Source organism: Micromys minutus, assembly GCF_963924665.1.
Source record: "Micromys minutus genome assembly, chromosome: 11".
In the NCBI taxonomy this organism is placed as follows: domain Eukaryota; kingdom Metazoa; phylum Chordata; class Mammalia; order Rodentia; family Muridae; genus Micromys; species Micromys minutus.
The window spans coordinates 58,659,582-58,685,858 of NC_137980.1; the positions used below are offsets into that span (position 1 = coordinate 58,659,582).

Sequence of the window (26,277 nt, forward strand, 5' to 3'; positions counted from 1 at the left end):
TTCCTGTCTGCCTTTTTTAAAAAGATTGTTTTTTAAAAAGTGTGTGTGAGTGTTCTGCCTGGATGTATATCCATGTACCCTGTGTGTGCCTGGTGCCTACAGAGGTCAGAAGAGGGTATCAGATCTCTTGGAACTCAAGTTATGGACACTTGTGAGCTGTGATGTAGGTTCTTGAAACCAAACTCTAAGAACAAGGGCTCTTACTCAGCTCCTTGCATGTGACTTTTCAAGGGAGTACCTTCTTAGATACAGGTCCTGATAAAAGTTCTCCTGCCTGGCCTTTCTGAAAGTTTGGTGGAGACTCTGGATTGAGGCTGTTGGAAGGTGGCTACTACAGTATAGTTGCTTATCTTTCATGTGACTGTTCATCTCTTGAATCTACTATGCCATGTATGACTGCCAGGCTTCTGCAGTGCCTGGAGGTCAGTTCTAACCGGTTCTAACTTCCCCCTTTAGATACATCTTCAGATCTCACTCATGTGCATACACACACAGGAATTATTCTTCTTGTAGGTCAGATGTCTGACAACCCTCCCAAGTGGTTCTCAAAAGTAAAACAGGCCATCCTGCCACCTAGAACTCTATAGTGTAGAAAGTGAGAGATGGTACTGAGGGTGACAGTTTCTCAGCATTTGGGGTGTTTATACAGTTCAGCTGATGGCACCAGGACCCCCCTCACCGCCCCCCCAAAAAAGAACCAACTTTTCCAGAGCTTTAGGGATATTTTTATGAACAGAACTGGCCATTCACAAGCATCTTTGGTCATCATGAGGCCCACTGGCTTCCTGTGGACTCAGACATGGCTGCTTTAACTCTTCTCTACAATGTACACATTCAGCTTGGAGGGTGGATGCAAATTATGCTCAGTACCAAAATCTTTTCTTCTTTCCAGGCAGGGTCTTTCTTTGTAGCCCAGTCTGGCCATACCTGCTGCAGACATCCAACACTACATCTGGCCCCCGAAGTCTTACTTCCTACAGTTGTCAGTGACAATGGAGTAAAATCTAATTTATCCAGTTTGATTCATTTGGACATTCCTGCTTTAGAGCTGTTGGGCTACAGAGGAGGTGAGGAGACTCAGGCCTAGGGTAGGTTCTAGGGGCTGCTTTTAGTCATGGTCCCAGTCGTTTGATCCATGGTGCCCCACTTCTCATTAGAATGACCAAGGATCTAAGAAAGTCTGGTGACAGTATGAGCAGCAAGTGAGTCAGTCAGCACAAGAAAATATGGCCCCTCTGCCAGACATGGCCTGTCTAATCTTTCCACGTCAAATTTCCCATTTTGAAGTGCAAAGATGGTTTTGTCAGTTGGATGTGAGGCAGCTCACAATATCAACTAGAAGCCTGGAGAATGTCCACCCCAGCTACTGCCAACAGCTCCCAGAATGTCACCTCCCAGCCACATGTGCTTCTCTTTCAGGTAACTGTGCCCACACCTTCTGCTTTAGTGAGTGGAAGCCTGGGGAGGAGCGCTCCCAATCCCTGACCATGGCCTTTTCAGTTCTGGTGGTGTAGCTGTCCACCCTGCTTCGAGGCTCTGGCCTGAGATGTATTCCCAACACCTTGTGTGGTACTGGTGCGCTCCTGCTGACCTGTGTCTTGCAGGTTCTTCCTCTACCCACTCCCAGGTTGGTGAAGAAAGGATAACGGTTTCCCGCTGTGTGGCTCTGGATTTCTGAAGAGCTTCATATTGTAGCGATTATCAGTACCATATGCTTACAGGTCGCTAGGGAAGCAAGCCTTTCTCTGCCACCATCTGTGTGTCCTACAGAATATCTGATATGGAAGTCTCACCTTGCTTTTAGGTCCAGGTTGTTTTTTCCAGAACTGGGGATTGAGTCTGGGGCCTCACGCTGAGCACACACTTAACAACTGAGCTATACCCTAGCTTCAGGTCCTAATATTCCTTTAGTACAAATGTGTCAGACCATGAAGACCTCTATTGTCTGCTGGGCAGTTGAAGGCTCAGAAGGCATTCTGTGGAGGGTGGAGACAGTGGAGATTCTTAAGTGCAGTGGGAAGCCGTTAGTGGGTGTGTCCCCGTGGGCCTGTAGCTGCGTGGGGGAAGGCATTTGTTTAGACTATCTGAGAATAGAGGAGGGTGAGGCAGTTTGCTGAAGGAGCCTCAGAAACTTTCCTGAAAGTGGCTGAGATCCACCCTAGAGCTCAGTGGTCAGGGCTCAGAACACCTTTGCCCTGGTCAATTTCAAGGTCAATGACCACTTTCTCTGCCCTTTGTGCCCATGTTACACTCCTCTACCAGCCCAGTTCTGCTCCAAGAGATCCATTTTTTAAATTGACTGCCTAAAAGTTTGACTATCTTTGCATTTCGTTACCCATTGATTCCCAATCTTTACTAGACTAGAACACAATCCTGTGAGTACCAGAGACGGGGGGGGGGGGGGGGGGGGGGGGGGGGACACGACACAAACCACAGAGACCCTCATGCCCGCTCACTTTTGTAATGAGAAAGTCGTTTCTGGCCACAGTCCCCCAGGGATTTATCTTCCCCAGCAGGAAGTCCCAGTGGTAAACTCTCTGGCTGCTAAAAGGTCCCTGGCCCTGCCTCCCAGGACATCAGTGGGGCGGGGACTCAATTCCGGGGGCAACGCGTCCTAGGAGAGCTAGACGGAAGCACTGCGACTGACACGTGGACTTGGGCGGTGCTGCCCTGTGGGTTGTCCTAGGTCCGACGTGGGAGGGCACGGTACGCACCGGTGCCCATGCCATCCCAGCGCTCTAGCCTGATGCAGCCAATCCCAGAGGAGACCCGAAAGACCCCTTCTGTGGTAGCAGAGGACACACGGTGGTCCAGGTGAATTGGGGTGTGGGTGAGGCGGGGCAAGGAAGACATTTACATTTTGGAAGGGAGCTGAGGTGCTACTTCATAGGACTCTAGCGGCTGCCTCCCAGCCTTTCTGCAGCCTGCCACCTTCACTCCTCCTGGCATGCCCCCTCCTTGGGCAGCCCTAGCCCTGAAGTAAAGGGAGAACACAGATGCTTAACCCAGTAAAGGGACCCCTCTCCCATTTTCAGTCAAATACCCAAATCCGGCAAATGGCTTCTTTGCCCTTTTCCCTGCCAGTGATTCTGAGGTCTGGGAGACGGTGTGAGCGCTGGGCTGGACAGATGCTCAGGGTATAGGGATCTATGCAGCGCGCTGCTAAGTCACAGAAGCAAGTCCTGAGTTCCCAAGTCCTCTAAACTAGGGAGAAAAACAGTTACCACTCTCATTCATACTCGGTTCCCACCTTTTCCACTGCTCTCGGGGCAAGCAGGCCCACAGAAGCTAGGAGCAAAGGTGGCATCTGGCTATCATGCCACCCTGAGAGGTTTCAAATGGGAGCCTAAAAGCTCACACCTACCTGCTCTGCTTCCTACCCTCTTCAGGTGGAGATTCTGGACCCAGGGCCCAGAGTCGAGCCTTGGTACCTATCAGTCACCTGGGGCAAGAGCCCTGGATATCCTGCAGGAAGTGTAAGGAGGACCTTAGGATGGTACTGCCACTGGACCTAGACTGGATGAAGACACAGCAGGTCACAGGGAGGGAGGCACAGATCCAGCTCATAGTCCACCAGTGACAATTAAGGCAGGATCAGACTGCCAGTGAGGAGCACTGTGTGCCTGCCCTCGCTAGCTTCCTTTCCCTCTCTGGCTTACCACCTCCCTCCCTACCCCATGTTTATCCCAAGGCCTGTGCTTCACCTGGCCCCTGGAGGCACCACCCAGAACTTTCTTAGAACCATGAACTGTTCTGCCAATTTTGCTGTAGGTTATAATTTAATGGCTCTGCCTGGCCCTTGCCTTTACTGTCCCTCCTGTGCTGTGTCTGCAGTCATCTTTGTCAGAAGTTGTGGCTGAGAATTCTGGGGAGTTTTGCAGGGTGAAGGCCATTCTCAGCTCCTGTGGGGGTGGGGTAGGGGTATGTAATAGTAACAGCATAAGTGTTGTTACTAGGAGCAGGGCACCAGAGTTCAAGGAACACCAGACTCTACCGCCTACCACCGCCTCCTGTTTGAGAGGCAGTATTCTCTTCAACAGTTCTTGAGTGTTGGGGTGGTTGATGTAGCTCAGTTAGGGAGATACAGTGATAGAGTTTACTCCGGACCCCTGGCCACTGTTGCCAGCACATTTCCCCTCTGAACCGAGGGCCACGTGATCAACTGTTTGCTCAGCCCCGGATGTTAGATGGCACAAGCCATCTAAGAGGAAGCCAAAGCTGCACAAGTCTGGGAGGAAGTATACTTTGCTGAGAAACCCAGCCTGAACGCTGGCCCCGGGTGGTCAAGTGGAGCTTTTCAGGAAGTCCTTGCTCAAGCTCCTGATCCGAAAGACCTTTCATCAAGATGGGGGCTTTTGGGTCCGGGGTTCTAACCAGTCAGGCAAGCTGGCCCAATAGGGCCTCTCCAGAAGGATGGTCATGTTCTCTGTCGCCAGCAAGTACAGAGGATGTTCCTTTATTAGCCTGGCTGGTACCACCACTCCCATCTCTGAGGCACAAGGCCCATTTCTTGCCTCCAGGGTTCTGGGTCGAAGCAGAAGGCTGCTGAGGTGCCTGTTAGCACATCGAGGTGGACAGTGGTCACCGCACAGCATCAGAGCGCCTGTACTGAGTCCGGCTCCTCACCACTTCCCCTACTCCAAGCCCCTCTAGCCCCTGAGCTTTGATTCCCTTCCCCCACCCAGCTTCTTTTTCCTTTCTGCCCTGCATTTTCTCTGTTCTTTTCTCCCCTGGTCCCTTCTCTTGTCCCCTCTCTTTTTGCTTCTCTTGCAGTCCCCTTCTCTCTCTCTCTCTCTCTCTCTCTCTCTCTCTCTCCTCTCATGGCCCATTCTCTTCTGCTGAGCATGTTCAGTCTGGACTCTTCCTTCCTGTAGCTGCTCTCTTATAACTATAATAAAACCCATTTCCTCAGCCATACCTATGAGCTGTCATGGCCACATTTTCATTCAAATGGCACCTGGCCCAGCCCCCTCCTGCTCCTTCAGTCAGGGCTCTGGTTGCCTAGTTTTCCCCTGACTTCCAGTGGCTACCAGGAAGCTAGAGACATTGCATTTATTTTATGCTGAATCTATCCTGGAGCCGTGAATTTTGATTCTTCAGTTTCTTTTGGGATTTCTTTTTCTTCTGTGCAGCCTCCTCTTCTGGCTTTGGGGCGATCTGTTCCTTCTCAGTGAGGATCACTCAGTGCGGCAGGGGGAGCTCATGTAGAGGTTAATCCGACCATGAGCTCTGTAGGTTCCCCGGCGCATCTTAGATGCCTTGTTCACCTGGATGTGTTCAATGACTAGAGAATCTACGTCTAAACCCTTAAGTTCAGCATTACTCTCTCTGTTCTTAAGCATGTGCAGCAAAAACTCAGCACTCTATCTTGGTCACCGTCCCTCTGTCCAGCTCCACTGTTTGGCCTGGGTGCACCTGCCAACTCCACCATTATAACGCTGGAATGATACCATTGCTCCTTTCTTTCTTTATTTTTTAAAAATTATTTATTTGTTATTAGTATGTCCACTGTAGCTGTCTTCAGACACACCAGAAGAGGGCATCAGATCCCATTACAGATGGTTGTGAACCACCATGTGGTTGCTGGGGTTTGAACCCAGGGCCTCTGGATAGCTGTCAGTGAGTGTTCTTAACCACTGAGCCCAGGTCCCCATTACTTCTTTAAAGTGACATCCTTCCGAATCTTGGTAGCTTTTCGGATATGCATACCCTTGATGGCCTGGGCAGTTTCCCGGGTGTTCTTAAAGTGAACATGAAGACTTGAACCTCTTGATTTGCCTGATTTTGTGGGGTTTTCTGGGTCAAGAGAGTAGCGAACCATCTTCACGGGTCACCTTTGACAACTTACAGGAAGAGGAAGCCTGGCTTCCTGTTTCTAACTGGTCTTCTCCAGATGGCTAACTGGGCTGAGCAGTCATGGGGGCAGCGAGGGAGGCGCGGCATGCTGGGTGGGTCCCTCTTGAACACTGTGACTCTCTGCTTCAGCCCATAAAGGAATAAAATCTACCTTGTTAAAGATACCTTTGGATTGTGTGGCTTTTAGTGGGTGAGTTAGTGTTGCTCTTGTGTGCCTGCTGTGATCCTGTGCCTCCCAGTCAGGTGAGACAGGGCAGCTGTAGGGTAGGTTGTACAAGGGCAGCACTTCAGGGCAGCCGGGGTACCTGTGTCTTGCAGCAGGACAAAGTGGCACAAGCCTCGAAGGGCATTGGTCTGGATAGAGGAGGGTAACAGTGAGACAAGGTGGTCCTGGGGGGAAGTATTGCCCTCCCCTCTCCCAAAAGATGAGTGGGGTCCTGAGGGCCAGAAGCTGTCCCCAGACTATGGTGCCAAGTACCTTCCAGTCAGGTCAGGAGAGGTAGGAAAGTTCTGAGATCTGCTCTGGTAATGGCCAAATTGGTTCCACTGTGTAGCAAGGAACCTCTGAACCCCAGAGGCAGGAGGGAATCTCTTGAGTGGGCCCAAGAAGGGCCGAGTTCTCTGACACCTATCTGAGGACTCCAGGCACTGAGGAGGTCAGCAAGCTTACCCAGTATGATGCCAACAAGTTCCCTGCTGGTAGAGGATAAGACTCAGGGCTCAGCTACTCTCAGGCTGGGATCCCCAGATACCAAGTCACGGTGGTCGACTGGCAGACAGGATGGGATTATGTCTGGCAAGACTCTATGTGGATAGATAAAGTGGTCTGCAGCTTATTAATCGGGAGACTGCCAGCAAGATGGTTCAAGTAGGGTTTCCCAGTCTTCCAGCTCCCCAGTAGCTGGAGTCCTCCCCTCCCATCTCCTTGGTTTGACAGAACCCTTCCCCAGCACACAGGGAATCTCTCCCCCCATTCTGTTCTCATTTTGTCAGGGTATTGTCCTGAACCAACCTTGCCATTGGGTTACTGGGAACTGAGGGTGACCGGGTCAAGCATTCAGGCTGACCCTGACTGTCCTGAAGTGCTGCCTCACCTGCAGAGCCTACCCCTAGGTGAGGACAGTCCAGCTGCCCTGTCTTACCACAAGGATCATAGCAGGCACACAAGAGCAACACTAACTCACCCACTAAAAGCCACACAATCCAAAGGTATCTTTAACAAGGTAGATTTTATTCCTTTATGGGCTGAAGCAGAGAGTCACAGTGTTCAAGAGGGACCCACCCAGCATGCCGCGCCTCCCTCGCTGCCCCCATGACTGCTCAGCCCAGTTAGCCATCTGGAGAAGACCAGTTAGAAACAGGAAGCCAATCTGAGCTCCTGGCTTGTGGCTCAAAGTGTCTGTGCCATTTTGTTTTGACTTAGCTGCTCTTTCTGTCTTCTGGCCCTCTCTTTTGACTCTGCTACTATTAGCCTGTACCTCTGTCTAGCTCTATGGGGTTCTGTGCCTGTGCCAAGGGGGAGGCCAATATCACCTGCCCACTTTCAAAGGGTTTCTGTCTAGTCATACTACCCCTCTGCCTGCCCCTCCTCCCTCAGACCTTCCCTCCTTCTCCTGGCTCAGACCTGTATGGAACACCCACCTCTCCAGAAGCCCCCACCTGTACTACTGTGTTCAAACCCATTTTATATTACAAATCTGAACTGTAGGTTTCTTGTAGACTTGTCATCAGGATAGTTATGCAGAATTCCCCAGACACACCCACCCATACCCTCCAACTGGTGCTCTACATGGATAGCCTTCTCACCACCATCCATGAGTCAAAGTGGAAATTCTGGTGACTGATGACTGACCAGCCAGTGCTGTATAGAACGTCTATAAGAAGGGTCTCATGAGCCAAGAGCTATTCTTCACTATCCTACTGTGGCAAACCTCAGGCCAGGTTTGCCTCGCACATGCTTTATCAGGCATTCAAACAATGAGCTTTTGCAAAAGAGAATCTGCTTGCCAAGTGACCATACAAAGAGACAAGAGAACCAGTCTCCAATCCCCCTCCCACTAGAGACATGGCTCAATGAGATCTTAGGTTTGATTCCCAGCACTAGAGAGAGAGAGAGAGAGAGAGAGAGAGAGAGAGAGAAGAAAAGGAGGAGGAAGAGGAAGAAGAGGAGGAGGAGGAGAAGAAGAAAAGAAGAAGAAGAAGAAGAAGAAAGAAAGAACCTTAGGATCTTTACAGGCTCAGGTGAAGGAAGTAATGTGGACCTTAGGACTAATCATATGTGATCAAACTTACTAATAGTATCCAGACCTTCAAGTCTACTTTCAAATTCATTGAAAAGGAAAAGCCAAGACAGACAAGGCTGGCCTGTCTGGAGGGCATACCAGATTTCCTGTTTCACTGTTAGGTCCCTGCTGTCAGCTGAACTCTTTAGGTGAGTGTTAATTCAAAACTTGAATGTTCAAGAAGCTCACAACACATGTCTTTATTCCCAACACTCAGGAGGTAGAGGCAGGAGGATTTCTGTGAGTTTGAGGCCACTCTGGTCTATACAGTGAGCTCCAGGACAAAATAGACCCTGTTTGAAATACAAGAAGAGGAGGAGGAGAGAAAAGAAGAAGGAGAAGTGGAGGAGGAGGAGGAGGAGAAGAGGGAGAAGAGGATGGAAGAGGAGGAAGAGAAGGAGAAGAGGATGGAGAAGAAGGAGAAGAGGGAGGAGGAGGAAGATAGAGTAGCTCACATCTGTAGTCCTAGCAATCAGAAGGGTTAGGCAGGGGGGCAGCTTTGAGTCTGAGGTCACCCTATGCTCCATTATTCTAATCTAGTCTGCACAGTAAGATGGGGAGTGGGTGGGTGGCAAGAGAGGGAGGGAGGGAGAGTGAAAGAGAGAGCATTGCTTGCTACCCTTCCATCCATCTAAGCCCACCCACCAGTCTACTGTGTAGCCTTGAGTATACAAAGAAGTAGTTATCTTCAAAGCTCTTCTCAGGAAGCATGAACCTGGCCCTGGGCCACATACCTCACTCTTGCTTTCTTAGTTGGAAGCTGTGCCAGGGTCTGTTCCTTCCCCTCTGAGGCTCTTTGCCTCTCCACTGTCAGCTGTATGCTAAATCCCACTCAAGTTGCAGTCCACAATGTGCTAGTGGGAGGGTTGTCAGGTGCCTCCAGAGAGCTGATGTAGGCATGTGGTTTATGTGTGCATGCACAACAGTCTGGATGCGGGTACCATGTCTGGGGGTAGAGCCATTTTGGATATAGCCCAAATTCCTCCATGGAAAATTCTCCTAAAGTTCTGTATACTCTCCTGACTACCCCCTACCATGGGAAAGCTCAGGAACCCCTGTGTTTAGTATTGGCCTTATGTTCCAGAAGTCATCAGATTCAGTGCTTTCAAAGGCTTATTAACCTGCCAAAATCCCCACCAAAGAAGTTACCTTAACACCCACCCTCACTGTAGCCATAGCTACATTCTCTTGCCCTTAGGAAGTTATTTGTACTGGATGGTTTTGTGTCAACTTAATGCAAGCTGGAGTTATCACAGAAAAAGGAGCCTCAGCTGAGGAAATGCCTCCATGAGATCCAGCTGTAAGGCATTTTCTCAACTAGTGATCAAGGGGGGAGGGCCCAGCCCACTGTGGGTGGAGCCATCCATGGCCCCGCCCATTGTGGGTGGTGCCATCCCTGGGCTGGTAGACCTGGGTTCTATAAGAAAGCAGGCTGAGCAAGCCAGGGGAAGCAAGCCAGTAAGTAACATCCCTCCATGGCCTCTGCATCAGCTCCTGCTTCCTGACCTGCTTGGGTTCCAGTCCTGACTTCCTTTGGTGATGATCAGCGTTGTGGAAGTGTGAGCTGAATAAACCCTTTCCTCCCCAAGTTGCTTCTTGTGCAGGAAGAGAAGCTCTGATTAAGACAGGATCTAAGTGATTAAAGCTGTCTGTGGGTCTCCCCAGGTCCTGACCCTCTCTCTGTGTCTCACAGGCCTGAATACCAGGCATGGACCGGGATGCTGCTCCTGGGCACCTGCCTGCTGTACTGCACGCGTGTCACCATGCCCGTCTGTACTGTTGCCATGAGCCAGGACTTTGGCTGGAACAAGAAGGAGGCTGGTATCGTGCTCAGCAGCTTCTTCTGGGGCTACTGCCTGACTCAGGTGGTGGGCGGCCACCTTGGGGATCGGTAACCAGCCCCCTGTCCCCATTGTTTAGGCTTGAGGGAGAACATTACCATCACCTGATACAGTGTGGTCAGTCCTGCCCTTGGACACAGGAGAGGAGGGGAAGATAGGGGAGGAATTCAACAAATATTTGGGGAGAGGCTTAGCCTTTGGGAGGGAGGAGGTAGTGGGTGTGGCAGCTCTGAGATGGTACGTATAGAAAACATGAAGCAGACAGGCCAGACTCGGTCCTGTATACCATACTAAACTCTGGGTCCTTCTATAGGGCAGGTCACTGCAGTGTCCACCATAGCTCTCTGTGCAGTGGTTCCTGATGAACCTCGCCCTCTCAAACAGCCACCCCATCCTGTCCCTCCCTGTGTCTCTTCCAGTATCGGAGGTGAGAAGGTCATCTTGCTGTCAGCCTCCGCCTGGGGCTTCATTACTGTCACCACACCACTGCTCACCCACCTCGGCAGCAGCCACCTGGCCTTCGTGACATTCTCTCGAATCCTCACGGGTCTGCTCCAGGGTAAGAGCCTTCTCCATCTTTCTCCCTCTGGTGTTGCCTTTTGATCTTGCCACCAAGAAGGGTGGACGGAGCAACATGCATGCCTGCGTGCCTGCTGCTACCCTTCGTTCAAAAATCTGCTCTATACATCTAAGACATTTATTTGAATGACAGCTCACTCGGGACGGGGATCTGGGGGGAGAGAGGTGCCTTGGCATATCTGTGTTATTTGTAGGCAAAGAGGAGATGGTGAAGTCCCCCAAGCCCATGGCTCTCCTTCATTGGCCTCTGGAGAAGCCCCAGGTCCCATGCTCCCAAGGAGCGAGAATTGCCTTCCGGAGAGCTCTGTTCATTGACACAGAGATAGAAAGTTCCACAAGGAGTCAGGCTGATGATTCCTGCCTCCCCACTGAGAGTGGTAACAAGGAGGCTGAAGGTTCCTATTGTCACACTCTAAAGGGATCTCTCAAGAGTCTCTTTAGACTGAGGTTTAAAACCTTCTAGAATGGAGAAAATACTCATCCCTGCCTGCCTGCCTGCCTGCCTGTCTGTTTTGAGATAGAGTCTCACTATGTGTAGCCCTGGCTGGCCTGAAACTCACTATGTAAAGCAAAGCTGGTTTCAAATTCAGCAATCTGCCTGCCTCTGCCTCCCAAGAGCTAGGACAAAAGGTGTGCGCCCAGATGTTTCTAAGCTTCTAAGCTGTCTAGGGACCAAAGGAACTCTTGGGAAGAAAGTGTGTCTAAAAAGAGTAGGTAAAGGGACTTTCCCAAAATGGTATGCACGTTTCATGTATGTACATGGCAAACATATAGAAGTGTGTGGCTCACATATGTGAGTGTCTCAGAGTGCAAGAGCACACCCGAGAAGCTACTTATGTGTGTGTACACATAAATGTGCTAGTGGGAGGGTTGTCAGGTGCCTCCAGAGAGCTGATGTAGGCATGTGGTTTATGTGTGCATGCACAACAGTCTGGATGCGGGTACCATGTCTGGGGGTAGAGCCATTTTGCTTTGAAGCAGAGTGCTCTCCTGGGGATGTTTTACATCACTCTGTATAACTCTCATCCTAAATTAGTTTGGTTCCTTACCCAAATATTGCCAAAAGCCCAGCCCTGCTGATTCCTTACAGCCCAGTGAGGTAACAGGAGGGGGACATAGACATCCTCTGGACTTAAAGCACAAACCCAAGTGGTACCTTAGCTTCACTGGCTGTCACTGGGTACTCTGTGACAGCCACCTCTGCTTGTTGTAGGTGTCTACTTTCCAGCCCTGACCAGCCTGCTGTCCCAGAGGGTGCAGGAGAGCGAGAGAGCCTTTACTTACAGCACAGTGGGTGCTGGCTCCCAGGTCGGGTAAGGCTCCACATCCTTGGCATTCAGGAAGCTTTGACCTGAGCTCTCAAGGTCCTTCTAAGTCCAGCAGTGATGGTCCGAGTAGAGGTGTAGGCTAGTGCTAAGTACCAAAGGCTGACCTGTATTCCTCAAATCTGCTGCATTTGTAAAAGTGTTTTTTTCTATGGTTGTTGCTGTGACAAAGCAATGACAAGAAACAGATTAAGAGGAAAGAATTTGTCAGGTGGTGATGGCCCACACCTTTGATCCCAGTACTTGGGAGGCAGAGGTAGGCAGATCTCTGTTAGTTCGAGGCCAGCCTAGTTCCAGGTGAGTGAGTCTAGGACAGCTAGGGCTACACAGAGAAGAAGAGGAGGAATAGGAGGAAGAGGAGAAGGAAGAAGGAGGAGGAGAAGAAGAAGAACAAGAAGAAGATACTTACAGAGACCGCTGCCACTTCTGCTGAGCTGAGTGCTGGGGTTAAAGGTGTGCGCCACCACACCGGCTCACTTTCTCCTTTTTATTCAGCCCAGGACCCCAGCCCATGGTTTGGTGCTGCTAACACTCAGGATAGTTCTGTCTCTTTCTCCTCAGTTTAACCTTTCTGAAAAAAAAATCTTTATAGACACTCCCAGAGGTGTTTGTATGTTGATTCTAAGTCTTCTCAAGCGTTACTAGAGGCTAACAACCAGCTTGTGTTTACCTTTCTGGATACCATAAGGTGGGGGTTCCGGCATGTGGACTGGGTTGGTGAGCACCTGTTTATTTTCCACTTTTTAGAAAAGGAATTATTTTATGTATCTGAGTACATTGTAGCTGTCTTCAGACACACCAGAAGAGGGCATCAGATCTCATTACAGATGGTTATGAGCCACCATGTGATTGGTGGGAAAGGAACTCAGGACCTCTGGAAGATCAGCCAGTGCTCTTAACCACTGAGCCATCCCTCCAGCCCTATCTTTTCCCTTTTATCTGTCCTAGGGGAGCCAGAGGCTGCCCCACCGTTGTGAAACATCCCCATGCATAGAGGAAGGGTACTCACTGGTGGGGTCCTGGGACTTAAAGGGACTTCCTGATACATTCAGGCCTTTGGCTACTGTTGCTGGGTTCTGACTGGGAAAGGGAGCCGTGAAGAGCGCCCACAGAAGAGACTAATTCTTCTGGTTAGGGTGGCCTGGTCTAATACTGAAAGCAGGGCTCATACTGTGAAATGTGGATGCCAAAGACACAATAGGGCTCAGATTCTATGGAAGAGTTTGGTATACATCTTCAGTCCCACTTCTGGTGTCCGGCACAGCAGAAAGTGCCCCAGCCAAGGGTAGGTCCAGCCCCGGGTACAAATGAATGCTCAGGAAGAAGGAAGACAGCTCAGCCTCATACCAGAACCCAGTGTTCTCTCTTTCTTGCTTGGATGGGTGCACAGCGTGGTGGGTGGGAGGTTGAAGGGTAAGGTGGAGCCGCCTTGCATCTGTGATCACAGTACCCTGGAGTCGAGGGAAGGTTGTGGGGCCTGGTGTCAGCCTCTATGCATTTGCATGTCGGGGGCGTTATTGGAATATTATCTTCTATATTATATGGAAAGAAAAAATGAAAGATGAAATTTTTTAAATGACTTTAAAAAAAAAGATTTATTTATTTCATGTATGAGTACAATATAGCTCTATCTTCAGACACACCAGAAGAGGGCATCGGATCCCTTTACAGATGATTATGAGCCACCATGTGGTTGCTGGGAATTCTGTTTCCTAAGCCACCCTTTTATCATGTCCTCCCCCACTGTCCCCCACCACCTCAAAAGCATCCACGTGCAAACGGTCAGCCAGTTTGAAGTTCTAGAAGGAAGACATGAAAAACTCAGGCAGTTCTCAGGCTGAATCTCTTCAGCTGCTCCCTGTCCGTGGACACTTGACTCATTTTAGCATGGCAACCAAGGTCACTGCAACACTTCTCTGGGTCTCCCAGGACGCTGGTGACTGGCGGCATAGGCTCCGTGCTCCTGGACTGGTGTGGCTGGCAGAGCGTCTTCTACTTCTCCGGCGGCCTCACCTTGCTCTGGGCGTACTTCGTGTACAGGTACCTGCTGGATGAGAAAGGTAACTGCAGCCACGTGGCCAGGCCCTTGGCCTCCCCACTTCAAACATCGGTCGAATGACTTTTTTCTGGGAAGAATCGAATAAACATCTACCCACCCTCAGACAGTGTACCAACTGCAGATCAAAGAAACAGTTCCGCTTTCCTATAGCTTAGTCTCAAACCCCTGCCCGATGGTGAAGATTTCCCTACTGCTAACTTCCTGAGCCACGTGTAGCTGGGGAGCTACTATTAGAAACAGCTCAGGTGAGAGAGGGGCTGGAACCTCAGAAGAGGTAAACTCCATGTTGAAGGTAATTTTTTCTGAGTAGTCAACGCTGCCTGGTTAACCAGCTCTGAGAGCCCAAGAGCTGAGCCTCCTGCCCTCATGCTGTTCCATTGGGGCTGAAGCTGACACAGGGAGTTTAGCAGGTGAAGGCAGGTGATTATACGAGGTTGAGTCTTCAGGTAGCAAGAAGGGGCTTCTAAGGGACTCCAGGCACAGGCATGGGTTAGGCATAGAACTTGACCCTCATGGCTATTGCCACCTGATAGGCACTCCCAAGGGATTTAGTAAGATGCACCCTGACCCCTCTGCTGTAACAGCTCCTAAATGTCTGCTGTGTTAGAGACAACATAGTATACCTGGTCCTGAACCTCTCACTTTGAAATCGTTTGTTCTCCTAGACCTTGTCTTGGCCTTGGGTGTTCTGGCACAAGGCCTACCTGTGACCAGGCCCTCCAAAGTGCCCTGGAGACAACTCTTCCGGAAGGCCTCTGTCTGGTGAGCTAGATTCAGCATGGCCAGGCAGAGCGTGGGTGGGGGTGAGGACGGGGCGTGGCAGCCACTGTTCCATGGAGCTGGCTATGCTTGTCAGGACTCACTCCTGACATTCCAGCAGATGTCCCAGGTTTAGGGTCTTAGTGTTCTGGTGGGGGCTGGGTGAGGGGGTGGGTCCCACATGGAGTCAGTGTCAGAGGGAGGGACTGGCAGCTGGTTAGAGCCCTGATCCTGGTGTCCCACACAGGGCGGCAATCTGCTCACAGCTGTCCTCGGCTTGCTCCTTCTTTATTTTACTCTCCTGGCTACCTACCTTCTTCAAGGAGACCTTCCCCCACTCCAAGGTAGGTGTCATGCTGCCTGGGCCTTTACAGGGTGAAAGTGTTAAGCTTGGGCTCCAGAGACCCCTGTGTGGGTGGTTGCATCCTTGACTTGGCAGCTCCATCACCCTTGGGCGTCAGGCCTGGAGAGGACAGTTCATTTGGGAATAGACGTTAATTCCAGGCTATACACTATGAGAGCTATAGCTACCGCAGCCCAAGACCTGCTTGCTGCCTGAGAGAACCACCTCTCTTTAGGGTTGGCCAGCTAATCTACCGATGGCTAATTACATCCAAGGGAGACCCGTGAACACTGGAGCCCCTGGGCTGTGCATTCCTAGGCAGACTGGCTTGGCTCTAACCCTGTCACAATAAGGGGAGCATGTGGAGAATTCGCCTTCAGGAGCTAGCCATTAGAGGGCTCAGTGCTTGCTCAGGAGGCTGGTAATGGGTTGGTTAGGGCCTGTTCTTTGAGGACCCTCTGCTCTTAGGCCCAGTGAGTGGACAGCTCATCCGACCCGGAGTGATGATCCTGGAGTGATCCTCTTGCCTGGGTGTCATCTAGAGGCTAGGTGCCACCCTGGCCACCTTTGAGGATGCATCTCTTCCTGCAGGGCTGGGTCTTCAATGTAGTACCCTGGTTGCTGGCAATTCCTGCCAGTCTATTCAGCGGGTTCATCTCTGATCGTCTCATCAGTCAGGGTGAGTATTGGGGTAAATTGTCCTGAGCAAGCCACCGTCTCAGGAGCCTTGCTCCCCTCTGGCAGTACAGTTATGTCACTGGGGAAAGGCTGCCATCCTGTGACACACAGACTGTTCTTTAGAGTCAGCCCAAGGAATGGATGCCGCCTGGAGCTGAGGAGCCCAGTGTGTCTTCCTGTTCTCCCCCTTTAATGGGTAGAGTTGGGGGAAGCATGGAGATCCAAGTGAGCATAATCCTGGATCCCTACGGGGAAAGGAAAGTGTTTGTTGGTGTCAGATGTCACAGGTACCCAGATTTGCTCTTGACGGACTCAGGTATAGAAGACAATGCACATGTGTGCTCATTGTCAGGATACAGGTTTTCCTTAACAGAAAGTAGCACATGTTCATTGCACAAGATGAGAACATTTGAAGAAACTAAAAGAAACTGGACTAAGCTTACCCAATAGCTGGGACTTTTGCAATAGTCCCTGAGGCTGCCCTTCCATATTTCTACCCAGACTGCATCATAGGAGACCCTCTGAGACACATACCGTACATAAGAGGGCACAATTTATGATAGGGAATGTCCTGTCTTGGGCACCGCATTTACTCTTCTGGGACTCTGTGGGTGGGATTCTACTGAGGACCTGACTGAGCTGATTTTATCCTGGGTCTGTCTCCCTGCCCAGGTTACAGAGTCATCATGGTGCGTAAGTTCATGCAGGTAGGAAAATATTTTTTTTAAACTTATTTATTTTTATATATAAGTACATTGTAGTGGTCGTCAGACATACCAGAAGAGGGCATCAGATCTCATTACAGATGGTTGGGAGCCACCATGTGATTGCTGGGATTTAAACTCAGGACCTCTGGAAGAGCAGTCAGTGCTCTTAACCACTGAGCCATCTCTCCAGCCCTCTAATCCCCCTTATTTCTAGGACCAGGCTGATATCAAAGATATGGGCTGGGAAAACTGTAGTTAGGTCTCATGGCCCCAGAACCTTGTGCTTGCCGAGTCAGCTCAGATTCGAAAGTCTGTAGGATATCAAAGCATCAGAGGTCAACCCATAGCAAAAGGACCCAGGTGGCTGCTGGAAGACGCTCTGGGGCCAGAGAGTCCTGAAGATGGTCTCTGCTTTTCTCTGTGCAGGGTGGGGGGAGAGCAGGGAAGCCCCAGGCTGGGAGGGGTTTTGAGGTAGAACTAATCTGATCTTGTTCAGAACACCAGGGGTTCTTTATATGGGTCCAGGCCAGGATGAACCATTTGGGCCACATGGCTTCTTGGCCTCTCAGCAGCCCTGTCCTGCAGGTCATGGGCCTTGGTCTGTCAAGCATTTTTGCCCTGTGCCTGGGTCACACCACAAGCTTCCTCAAGGCTATGATCTTTGCATCAGCATCCATTGGCTTCCAGACCTTCAACCATAGGTAAGGGTCCACGATCTCATCCCACAGGGGTGCCATTTTATAGTCCATTCTGGTTCAGGGGCCCTTGAAGTTGGGGTCCTTGAAAGCTCCCTATAATCTGTTACAGTGAGCAGATCTGGGTACCAGGCAAGGGTCATTCAGGAAAACAAGAACCACCCCCACCCCAATACTGGGAGCAAGGTCCGGAGGAAGAAAGAGCATAAACACCAGGCTTGGTGTCCCTCTGTAGTCTGTCCCCTTCTTTCTGCACCTTTCCTCTCATTTCCAGTAACAGCCATCTTAGGGGTGCATTAGGAACCCTCTTCAAAGCGGTTCCAAATCAACAAATGGGAAACTCACTTTCGAGCCTGCTGCATGCTCCTCTGGCCTCGTGAACATTCTCAGGAGCAGCCTCTGGTGTTGTATCAGCAAGAGGGCGGGGGAGCAGAGGTGTGGGGCATACGGTGTCAGCAGGCCTAGCAGTTGGTGACTTATGACCACCTCTTAGGCTCCGGTAACCCCTTCAGGCCAAGCAGAGGTGGCCAGGCTTGTGGCCACTCACCTGCCTTCCTGCCTGTTCCTCACAGTGGTATTTCAGTCAACATTCAGGACCTGGCCCCATCCTGTGCTGGCTTCCTGTTTGGTGAGCCACTTATCCCTGCTTTATCCCCTACCTTTGACTGTGGGTTTTGGGGATGGGGTGGGGGGATGGGGTATTGGGGGTGTGTGTGGGGGGTGTGGGGGCAGCTGTAGGAACAAAAGTGGGTCTCCTCATGATGTTCCTCCCCCCACGTTCCTGTTCACAGGCGTAGCCAACACTGCAGGGGCTTTGGCAGGTAAGGGCTGGCTCCAGGCCTGGTTAGAGGTTCTCTTGTCTTTTGGTTTGGGTCAACTAGTAAATGAATTTAGAGTCATTCCATGTCACTCATCCCATGTTGCTGAATGGGGTCTCAAAGTCAACGTTGGGCACAGCCCCAAAATGGCCCAGGGAGATCTGAGATATGGCAGCTGAGGTGCCACTTGACTTGGTTGATGGTGGGGGACTCACAAGCCATTCTCCCCTGACTGACTTCATGTGACAGTTACTCCCGTAGTTTGGGGTACCATCTGGTCCCTCCACTGAGTGCCTGGCTCATTCTCTACCTTCTGCTTTGTTCCCTTTGGGTGGGACACGGAGTGAGGACACATTGATGTGAGATTGGGAGTGACCCGTGAGGACACTGTCTTCTGAGACTCCCCGAGTCTGTCTCCTGTGGCCCACAGCTCAGAGTTCAGATTTTATCCCTGTCTTCGAGGCGTCTACAGTCTGCCCTGCCCTGCCACTGAGTTCACCAATGTGTGGGGTCCGTCAGTCAGTCTCCGCTCTCTTGTCCAGGTGTGGTAGGCGTGTGTCTGGGTGGCTACCTGATAGAGGCCACTGGCTCCTGGACCTGCGTGTTCCACCTGGTGGCCATCATCAGCAATCTGGGACTGGGCACCTTTCTGGTGTTCGGGAAGGCACAGAGAGTGGACCTGGTTCCCACTCATGAGGACCTCTAACTCCCTGACGATCCAATCCCACGACGGAACTGATGTCAGTAGCCCGAGCACAACTCTGTCGGTGAAACTGTGAACTCCACCTGACATGTATGAGCAGATGACAAGACCACAGTCTCCTGGGGAATCCGAATGGGTTGGAGAGATAGGTGGAGAGGGAGGTATGCACGCAGGCCTGTGTCAGGTCACGGTCCCACATCTGCTTGCTAGTGCTGCCCTCTCAGGTTCGGTGGGACTGCTGCTGTTACGGAAGCCACAGTGCTGATGGGAGGTCTCCCCAGCCCTAGTCAATGAGGGTTGTTTCCCTGACAAGATTTCTGTGTTAAGGATATGTTGTGTGCTGGTAGATGTTCAGGAACAACTCTGACCCCCCACCTACCCCAGGCATCTTCTTAGCTCCATCTCTCTAGTAACGATGACCTAAGATGTCTGTAGACATTGGGCCATGTCACCCTAAGACAGGTGCACTAGAACCATTCAGAAACCATAAAGAAGCCATGGTTTCTGCTTCTCCCCAGAAGTCAGGGTGCCACTCCAGCTGGGCCAGTGTGCAGTAGGCTGGAGGTCCTTGCCTGCCTTTGCAGACCCCGGTTCCTGTCCTGTGGGTCTCTCAGCACTACTGATGTGTCCTGGGTTGGCTTTTCCGGGACACTCCAGACATCCCAGACCCCAGAACAAGGTGGGACGCCCCCCACCTTGGCCTTGTTTTCTACCTCCCCCTTATCTCTTTTAGAGCTTCATGAGCTGATAATGAATTCTCCAAGATGCTTATTAGGTTTCCTTTATAGATATGTTGAGTCTCACCAGAGCCTTATTTAAGTGAAAACTATTAAACTATTTAAAATAAGATTGTTGTTTTAGTCTATACCTTTTGTTGCATGATCTTTTCTTGGGGAGACAAACAAAATTCTATTCATCCCTATTTAGATTGCCCCAGAAAATGGTTTCACGTAGCCAGGCACAGTGGCGTACACCATTAATCCTAGCACTTGTGAGGCAGAGGCAGGTGAATCTCTAGGCCAGGACAGCCAGGGCTATAGAGAGAGACCCCATCTCAAAAAACAAAAAACAAAAACAAAACAAAACAAAAACAAAACTGCGGCGCGCTCCTCAACCAGCGAGGAAAGACGACCACTACCAGAGGATTCTTCTCAGATCACGCTTTATTGTGGGAGTCTCTTGATTGAAGGGAGAGCAGGAAGCGAGGGACCCGAGCTACCCTAGCTGTCCGCTTATATAGGGAGAAGCGCATACGGGCTTGCCATGATTGGTTGTCACCAGTCTGCTGACATCAGAGGCCTCGGGATTGGTCGGAGATAGGTTATGTACTGCGCATGAGCAGGGTGCAGCGCCTTAGCTGACAAGAGCATTACTATATATGGAGTTGTTTACCTCAAACCGTGAGGGAGCCAGCGCCATCTTGTAATGGCGTCCGCATTCGGATCCCCACACAAAACCAAACAAACAAACAAACAAACAAAAAAAAAAAAAAAAAAAAAAAAAAAAAAAAAACAAAGCAAAGAAACAAAAACGGTTCTACCCAAGTTTAACTTGATGAACCAATGAGTTTGGGTTTTGGTCCTGTTTTTAGAGACAGGCCCTCCCTGTATATCTCTCACTGTTCAGGGAACTCATTATGTAGACCAGGATGGCCTTGAACTCACAGAGATCCTCCTGCCTGTGCCTCTCTCGTGCTAGGGGTTAAAGTGTGAGCCATTGCCCAGTCTACCAATGAGTTTAAATGGAGTTATTTGCAGAAACATGGACATCTTATAGCTGGCTATACCACAAAAGGAAAGTCTCACCCAGCAGTCATTAGGGGAGGAGCCTTGCATGGCTAAACTGCCTCATGACCTGTGCTCTGTGAGGGAGCGCTAATATCCTCAGTCTTGTGAGGGGCTCGTGTCAGACATCAGCTGCTCTCTTTTCAGAATGGCCATGTCATGCCCTTGTATCATCCCCTGAGGCAGGGCAGAAGACTCAGTGAGTGAAATGCTTGTTGAACAGTGTGAAGGCCTGGGTTTGGGTTCCCAGAACCCACATACAAAAGCCAGGTCCAGCGATACAGTGATGTGTGTTGGAACCGTAAATGGAGAACTTCAGGTGTAGTGAGAGACCTTGACTCGAAGAAACGGAGTTACTGTAGAAGAAAGCATCTGTGTTTACCTCCATCCTCCTCATGCACCATTGTGGGCTAGCCCATGCTCATGCACCGCACCTGTGTGGGCTAGCATGTGCTGGGGTACCGATGGAGGCCAGAAGAGGGCACTGGATCCCTTAGGCAGCCCTACACACTTGGTTCTTCCAGAAGAGCAGTGACTGATCTTAACCAGTTAGCTATCTCTCTGACCTGGCCTCGTTCAGTCAGAGGAACATCCTAGGAGCCATAGTTGAGTTACTGAAGCTGGGGGCCCATATTCAAGAAGGCTCCTGTGTGCTGACTTGTGTTTTGTCAAATGTTGGAGTCATTTGGGAAGAGGGAACCTCGGTTGAGAAAAATGCCTCCATCTGATTGCCTGTAGGGCTATTTCATTAGTGATTAATGTGAGGGCCCAGCCCGTTGTGGGTGGCGCCACCCCTGGGCAGGTGGTCCTGACATATAAGAAAGCCTGCTGAGCAAGCCATGAGAAGCTTCAATTTCTGCCTCCTGATTTCCACCTTGAATTCCTGCCTTAATTTTCTTCAGTAATGAGATGTGACCAGGAAATTCTAAGCTGAAATAACCCCCTTCCTCCTGAATTTGCTCTTGGTCACAGCACAATCAAAACACTATGACAGGGCTGGAGAGATGGCTCAGTGGTTAAGAGCACTGGCTGCTCTTCCGGAGGACTGGCCTTCATTTAATTCTCAGCATCCACAGGGCAGTTCACACATGTCTGTAACTCTAGTTCCAGGGGCTTCTGTTACCCTCACACAGACATGCATGCGGTCAAAACAACAATGAACATAAAATAAATTATATATAAAAAAAGAAAAGAAAACAGACAGCTCCACCTCGGGGTGGAGCCTACCTAGAATTAGTCTCTTCCTCTTCCTCCTCCTCCTCCTCCTCCTGTTTACAGGTAATGTAAAATGTATTATCTTGCATTTAAAAAAATAATTTATTATCTATACGTACACCGTATCTGTCTTCAGACACACCAGAAGAGGGCATCAGGTCTTTTTATAGATGGTTGTGAGCCACCATGTGGTTGCTGGGATTTGAACTCAGGACCTCTGGAAGAGAAGTCAGGGATGAGCCATCTCTCCAGCCCTATCTTGCATTTTAAAACATGCAGTAAGGGACATTAAGTACCAGCAAGTTCTTGTGGGTCCATTTGGCAAAAGTCCATAACCTGCCTCCCACAGTTCCAAGACCTGGAAGCAACCATTGAGATGTGGTCGTCTTTTGGCTGTCCTAAGGAGTTCTGGGTAGAAGGTCTTGGCTATGGTGATCAGGGGGCCTTTCAGAGGCATTTAGAAGGGGTAAGAGGGAGACCTTTCCGTGGAGGACGGGTACAGGCATTACCCCACAGTGCTCACATAAGGCTGCATTTGGAGAGGGTCTTCACATAAAGGTAATTAAGTGGCAGGAGCTCTGCGTGGACCCAGAGACACCAGAGTGAGTGGTAAGATGTCCTCCTCCCTTACTTCTCCCTGTCCTTTGTCTGATGTCCCAGCACTGCACATACACACAGCTAGTCTGGCTTTGTTTGTAGGGAGATCCAGTCATCGGGCTCTCAAACCCTCCTGCTTCAACTTCTAGGAACGTCCAGGGCTCCCGTTGAGAGTCTGATGGGACCTTTCTCCTGAAACCTGGAGGAACTCTCTTTTGCCTGTATAAGTGCGTGTGGGTATAAATGTGCGTGGGTGAACTCGTCTTGGTGGTGTTTTGTCCAGCGCCCATCCTTACATACAGCCACTGACATCTTTGGTCGACAGAGGGCACTGCCGGACAGGGCCGCGTTGACTTCAGGATTCTGTGGGGACTGGTGCCACCTAGCGTCGGTCTCAGGATATAATGGAGAGGAGGGGCCAGTCTTCTGTGGCATAGAAGACAAGGGGCGGAGTGAGAAGTAAAGCCCACTTCGTAGTGAGGCAAAGACAAACATGAAGCCAAGAGGAACCTTCTCTCCGTCTTCAGTTCTTCCTTAGGGCTGGGATGGGTATCTTGGGTGCTGGGTAGGAGTCTGATGTATGACCGGTGAGAACTTTTTGACCCTCACTTAGTCTGGAAGATCCACAGTGGGTGCGTCCCACTGCCCAGAAGAACTGGACATGTGGCTACTGACTCCGCCTTTGATGAGAAGATGCAGAAGGTCTGAGCTGAGAGGTTGCAGGTCCAGAGTCTCCCAAAGACGATGCAATGTGGTACTCCAGCACCTGCCCTCCGGCATCCTCCTCTTCACAACCTAGGTACTTTGCTGCCCCTGGGAACCTGTTCTCATCTCTCAGAGCAAGCGGAACTGTAAGATGTTAGGTTCAGTGTTGGTAGTGAGAGCTGTCCTCGCTGGGCACGTGTGGGGCTTTAGTACCTTCAACTTCCACCTCAGAGGACAATCAGTCCTTTATGGAAAAAAGAGGCTCTTTCTCCCACACTGGGGCCCACCAAGGGATGAATCTCCTGGGAATCCAATGGGAATGAGAGAGAGAGGTTAGGAGGAGGGGTGCGGCAGTGCCCAGCCCACTCTGCGCATGGCTTACAGGAAGACTCTGGGACTGGCCACAGGCTTTGTAACAGTGTTAGATTACTCGTAGGGGAGTTTGGAGGTGTGGACGCATCTCCTGCAGCCTGGTCATGCCGAGTGTCTCCAAGAACCAACTGGTTTGACCCTCCTACTTCTGCCTGAATGTCCCCTCAGCTGAGACTGCCTGCCCAAGTTGCTGGCCTGTTTACAGGCTCCAGAAGTTCTGTGCAGACCTCCCTAGGGGTCCCCTACCCTCTAGCTCCAGCTAAGGTGCAGGGCTGCCCCCTCCTAGTTACCTTAGGTGAGATTTCCCTGTCATTCCTTTAAATCAGGGTCTTTAATGGCTGCTTAATATTCATAATTAGTATGTTAATGTCCCCTCCACATCTCTAGGCTGTCTCCCTCTTTCTGGGCTATTGTCCTTCAGCTGCAGGATAACAATGCCTTGAGGTGCCCACTTGTTCCCTCCGGAACCCCTGGACATCAGCTTTCTGGGTGAAGCCATCAGACCTGGGATGGTGCCCTGGGCTGCGGAGCCTCCCAAGTCCTCAGTGTACTCTGTTCACCTCTCTGCCAGCCCCTCCCCCACCCACTGTCTCCTGCTAAGTGAGGTAGTAAAGGAGATGGTCTGTGAGCTAGAAACACACTTTTTTGATAGGATTTACTTTATTATGTTTAATTGAAAAGCAGTGAGGTTGAGTCATGAATATTCAGGTTGGAGTCTCTGGCAAGAAGCCAGTTTTTGAGGGTGATTGGGGGGACTCACCTCAGCATGGGGCCTGTCCGAGGGGGAGTGGTGGTGGGGAAGCTATTAATTGAAATAGCTTCATTAATTAGTAATTAACAGCAAGGTAATGACTGTGTCTCACATCGTATTTCAGAGCTGCCCTTCATGTGTTATGGGGCCTTTAATTAAAGGATGTGCATTTTAATTAAAGGCAAGCCTGGCCCTTTGGCCTTTGAAATACAAAAGATGTTCTTGATTCTTTTGAAACTGGGGGTTGGGGGGCTGGAGGCCATGAGGGTCATAGGCCAGTGCAGGAGAGGACCTTGGCCCAGGGCTACAGAAGGGAGGGAGACTGAGAGTCCCCTAACTGCCACACTGTAACGCCCAAAGTCCCAGAGGGGAGACCTGGGGAATCATGCCTTTAGGGACACAAAGCGTCTGGTGCCAGCTTTGTTTCTCTATATCCTGAGATGCCAGGGTCTGTCCCAGCAGTCAGGGCAGCTCACGGAGGAGATGAGGCTTCTTCAAGGGAGGAATGAGTCAAATGCAGTCAGGGAAGCTCTGACTGACTACAGTCAGACCAGTCTGCAGCTCCGCTGACTAGTAACCGGTGCTCCTTTATTTTTACACATTGCACAGAACAAAGACAGGCCAATGATCACCCAAGAAATACAGATGATATATCTCATTTTTATCATGTGTCCAGGGGTACAAGTTCAGTCACAGTTAGAGAGGATAAATAACACCGATTTTATTTTATTATTCTTTTTTAAAGACAGGGTTTCTCTGTGAAGCCTTGGCTGTCCTGGAATTCACTCTGTAGAGCAGGCTGGCCTTAAATGTTTAGAGATCCACCTGCTTCTGCCTCCTGACTTTATTTTTGATCATCAGCCCTATTGCTTGTAATTTAAAGAATCTAAAAAATGTCTTCTTCAAAACAAATACATTTACTATATGGCAGCCTGCTTTTAGGCTGACAGTGTTTAGCAGTTTGAAAGCACTCTAGACAAATAGAAAATATCTTAACCATTTTTTTATGAGTAGCAAACACTACTATTTAACTCCTTATACCTTATCTATGTTATTAAGTAGAAAACGTTCATTTTAGCCAATCTGTCTCAGTTACTGAGCTCTGTTCCTTCAAGGATATACCATGTAGGACCCCCTATTTTTAAACCATATTTTCAGTGAGCTCTAAGCGCATTTTAAGAAGAGGCCGTGGATTTGTAATCCTGGCCAGTCAGAGTTTGTTAGTTGTCCCTGTTAACCCTGTTCCAATTATACCGTTTGAGTTTGCTTAGGGGTAGATACCCCAAGAAGGTTCGTGGAGTAAGGGCTCATTTAGCATTTCCAGCTTAGACTGTTTATCTGCTTAATGATTCCCAGAGCATAAGGAAGACTTCTAAATAGTGGTTAGATAATTATGGTTAGAATTTTCCTAAAAAAGTCTCACACATCATTTTCTCGGGAAAAGACACAAAGTGAAACATAACTCAGAAAGTCCCCAGGGAGGCAGCACAGAGACCAAACCCACAAGTTAAGAGAGGGGACAGCGACTGCAGCATCCGGCTCAGCTTTGCTAGACCTGTGTCAAACCGCTGTGCTGGCTTCACGACTCTGACTGTGCTAAAAGGATCTGGCCCCTCATCCATCTTAGCAACAAGCAGAAGGGCTTCAGCCCCTAGCACACGGAGAAAGATTATTTTTGCCCGATGGTTGCAATGGCTTTAAGGCACAGCTGTAGAGTTCTGAAACCCAGCAGCAGAACCCTCAACCTGGCACTGGTGCTGGGCTACAGAAGGAAGCAGGAGCAGAGACAGAAATCTTCCTGTCCCCAGAGGGCTGGCTTGATGAAGAAGACTGCTTACAGAGGTTATGGCTGCATCCAGGTTACCCCTCCATGGTTCCCCCCCCCCCACAGTGCTGGAGCATGTGACCAAGCTGTTGACTCCCCGGAGAAAGTGACTGCCCAGTAAGGAAGGACTTTCTGCTAACCTTTGAGTCACAGCAGCTCAAAGCTTCTGCCCCAAGGCTAGGTCTGCACCACAGGGTCCTTTTACTACCGCAGCTCCTGCTGGACAAACACAGGGCAGAAAGCTTCTGTCCTCCTTCAGTCCCACCCCCTCATCGCCAAGCCCATCTTTCTGTCTGTCTCACACATGGCACATGCATCAGTCAGTATTCACTTACATATGTGCAACTCACACACCCATACAAACACATACATGGAAATACTCA

At 50.2% G+C, this 26,277-nt stretch overlaps 1 protein-coding gene across 1 annotated transcript; it reads left to right on the plus strand.

Annotated features, from left to right (window-relative positions):
* Positions 1 to 2,722: 2,722 nt before the first annotated feature.
* SLC17A9 (solute carrier family 17 member 9) lies at positions 2,723 to 18,648 on the plus strand (the record flags this gene model as incomplete). Its single annotated transcript, XM_080925248.1, has 13 exons — positions 2,723 to 2,814; positions 9,832 to 10,029; positions 10,399 to 10,538; positions 11,772 to 11,871; positions 13,813 to 13,943; positions 14,608 to 14,704; positions 14,949 to 15,045; positions 15,636 to 15,723; positions 16,395 to 16,429; positions 17,015 to 17,130; positions 17,697 to 17,752; positions 17,916 to 17,945; positions 18,485 to 18,648. 13 exons carry the CDS (start codon positions 2,723 to 2,725, stop codon positions 18,646 to 18,648), a joined length of 1,344 nt encoding a protein of 447 aa, XP_080781374.1.
* Positions 18,649 to 26,277: the final 7,629 nt, after the last annotated feature.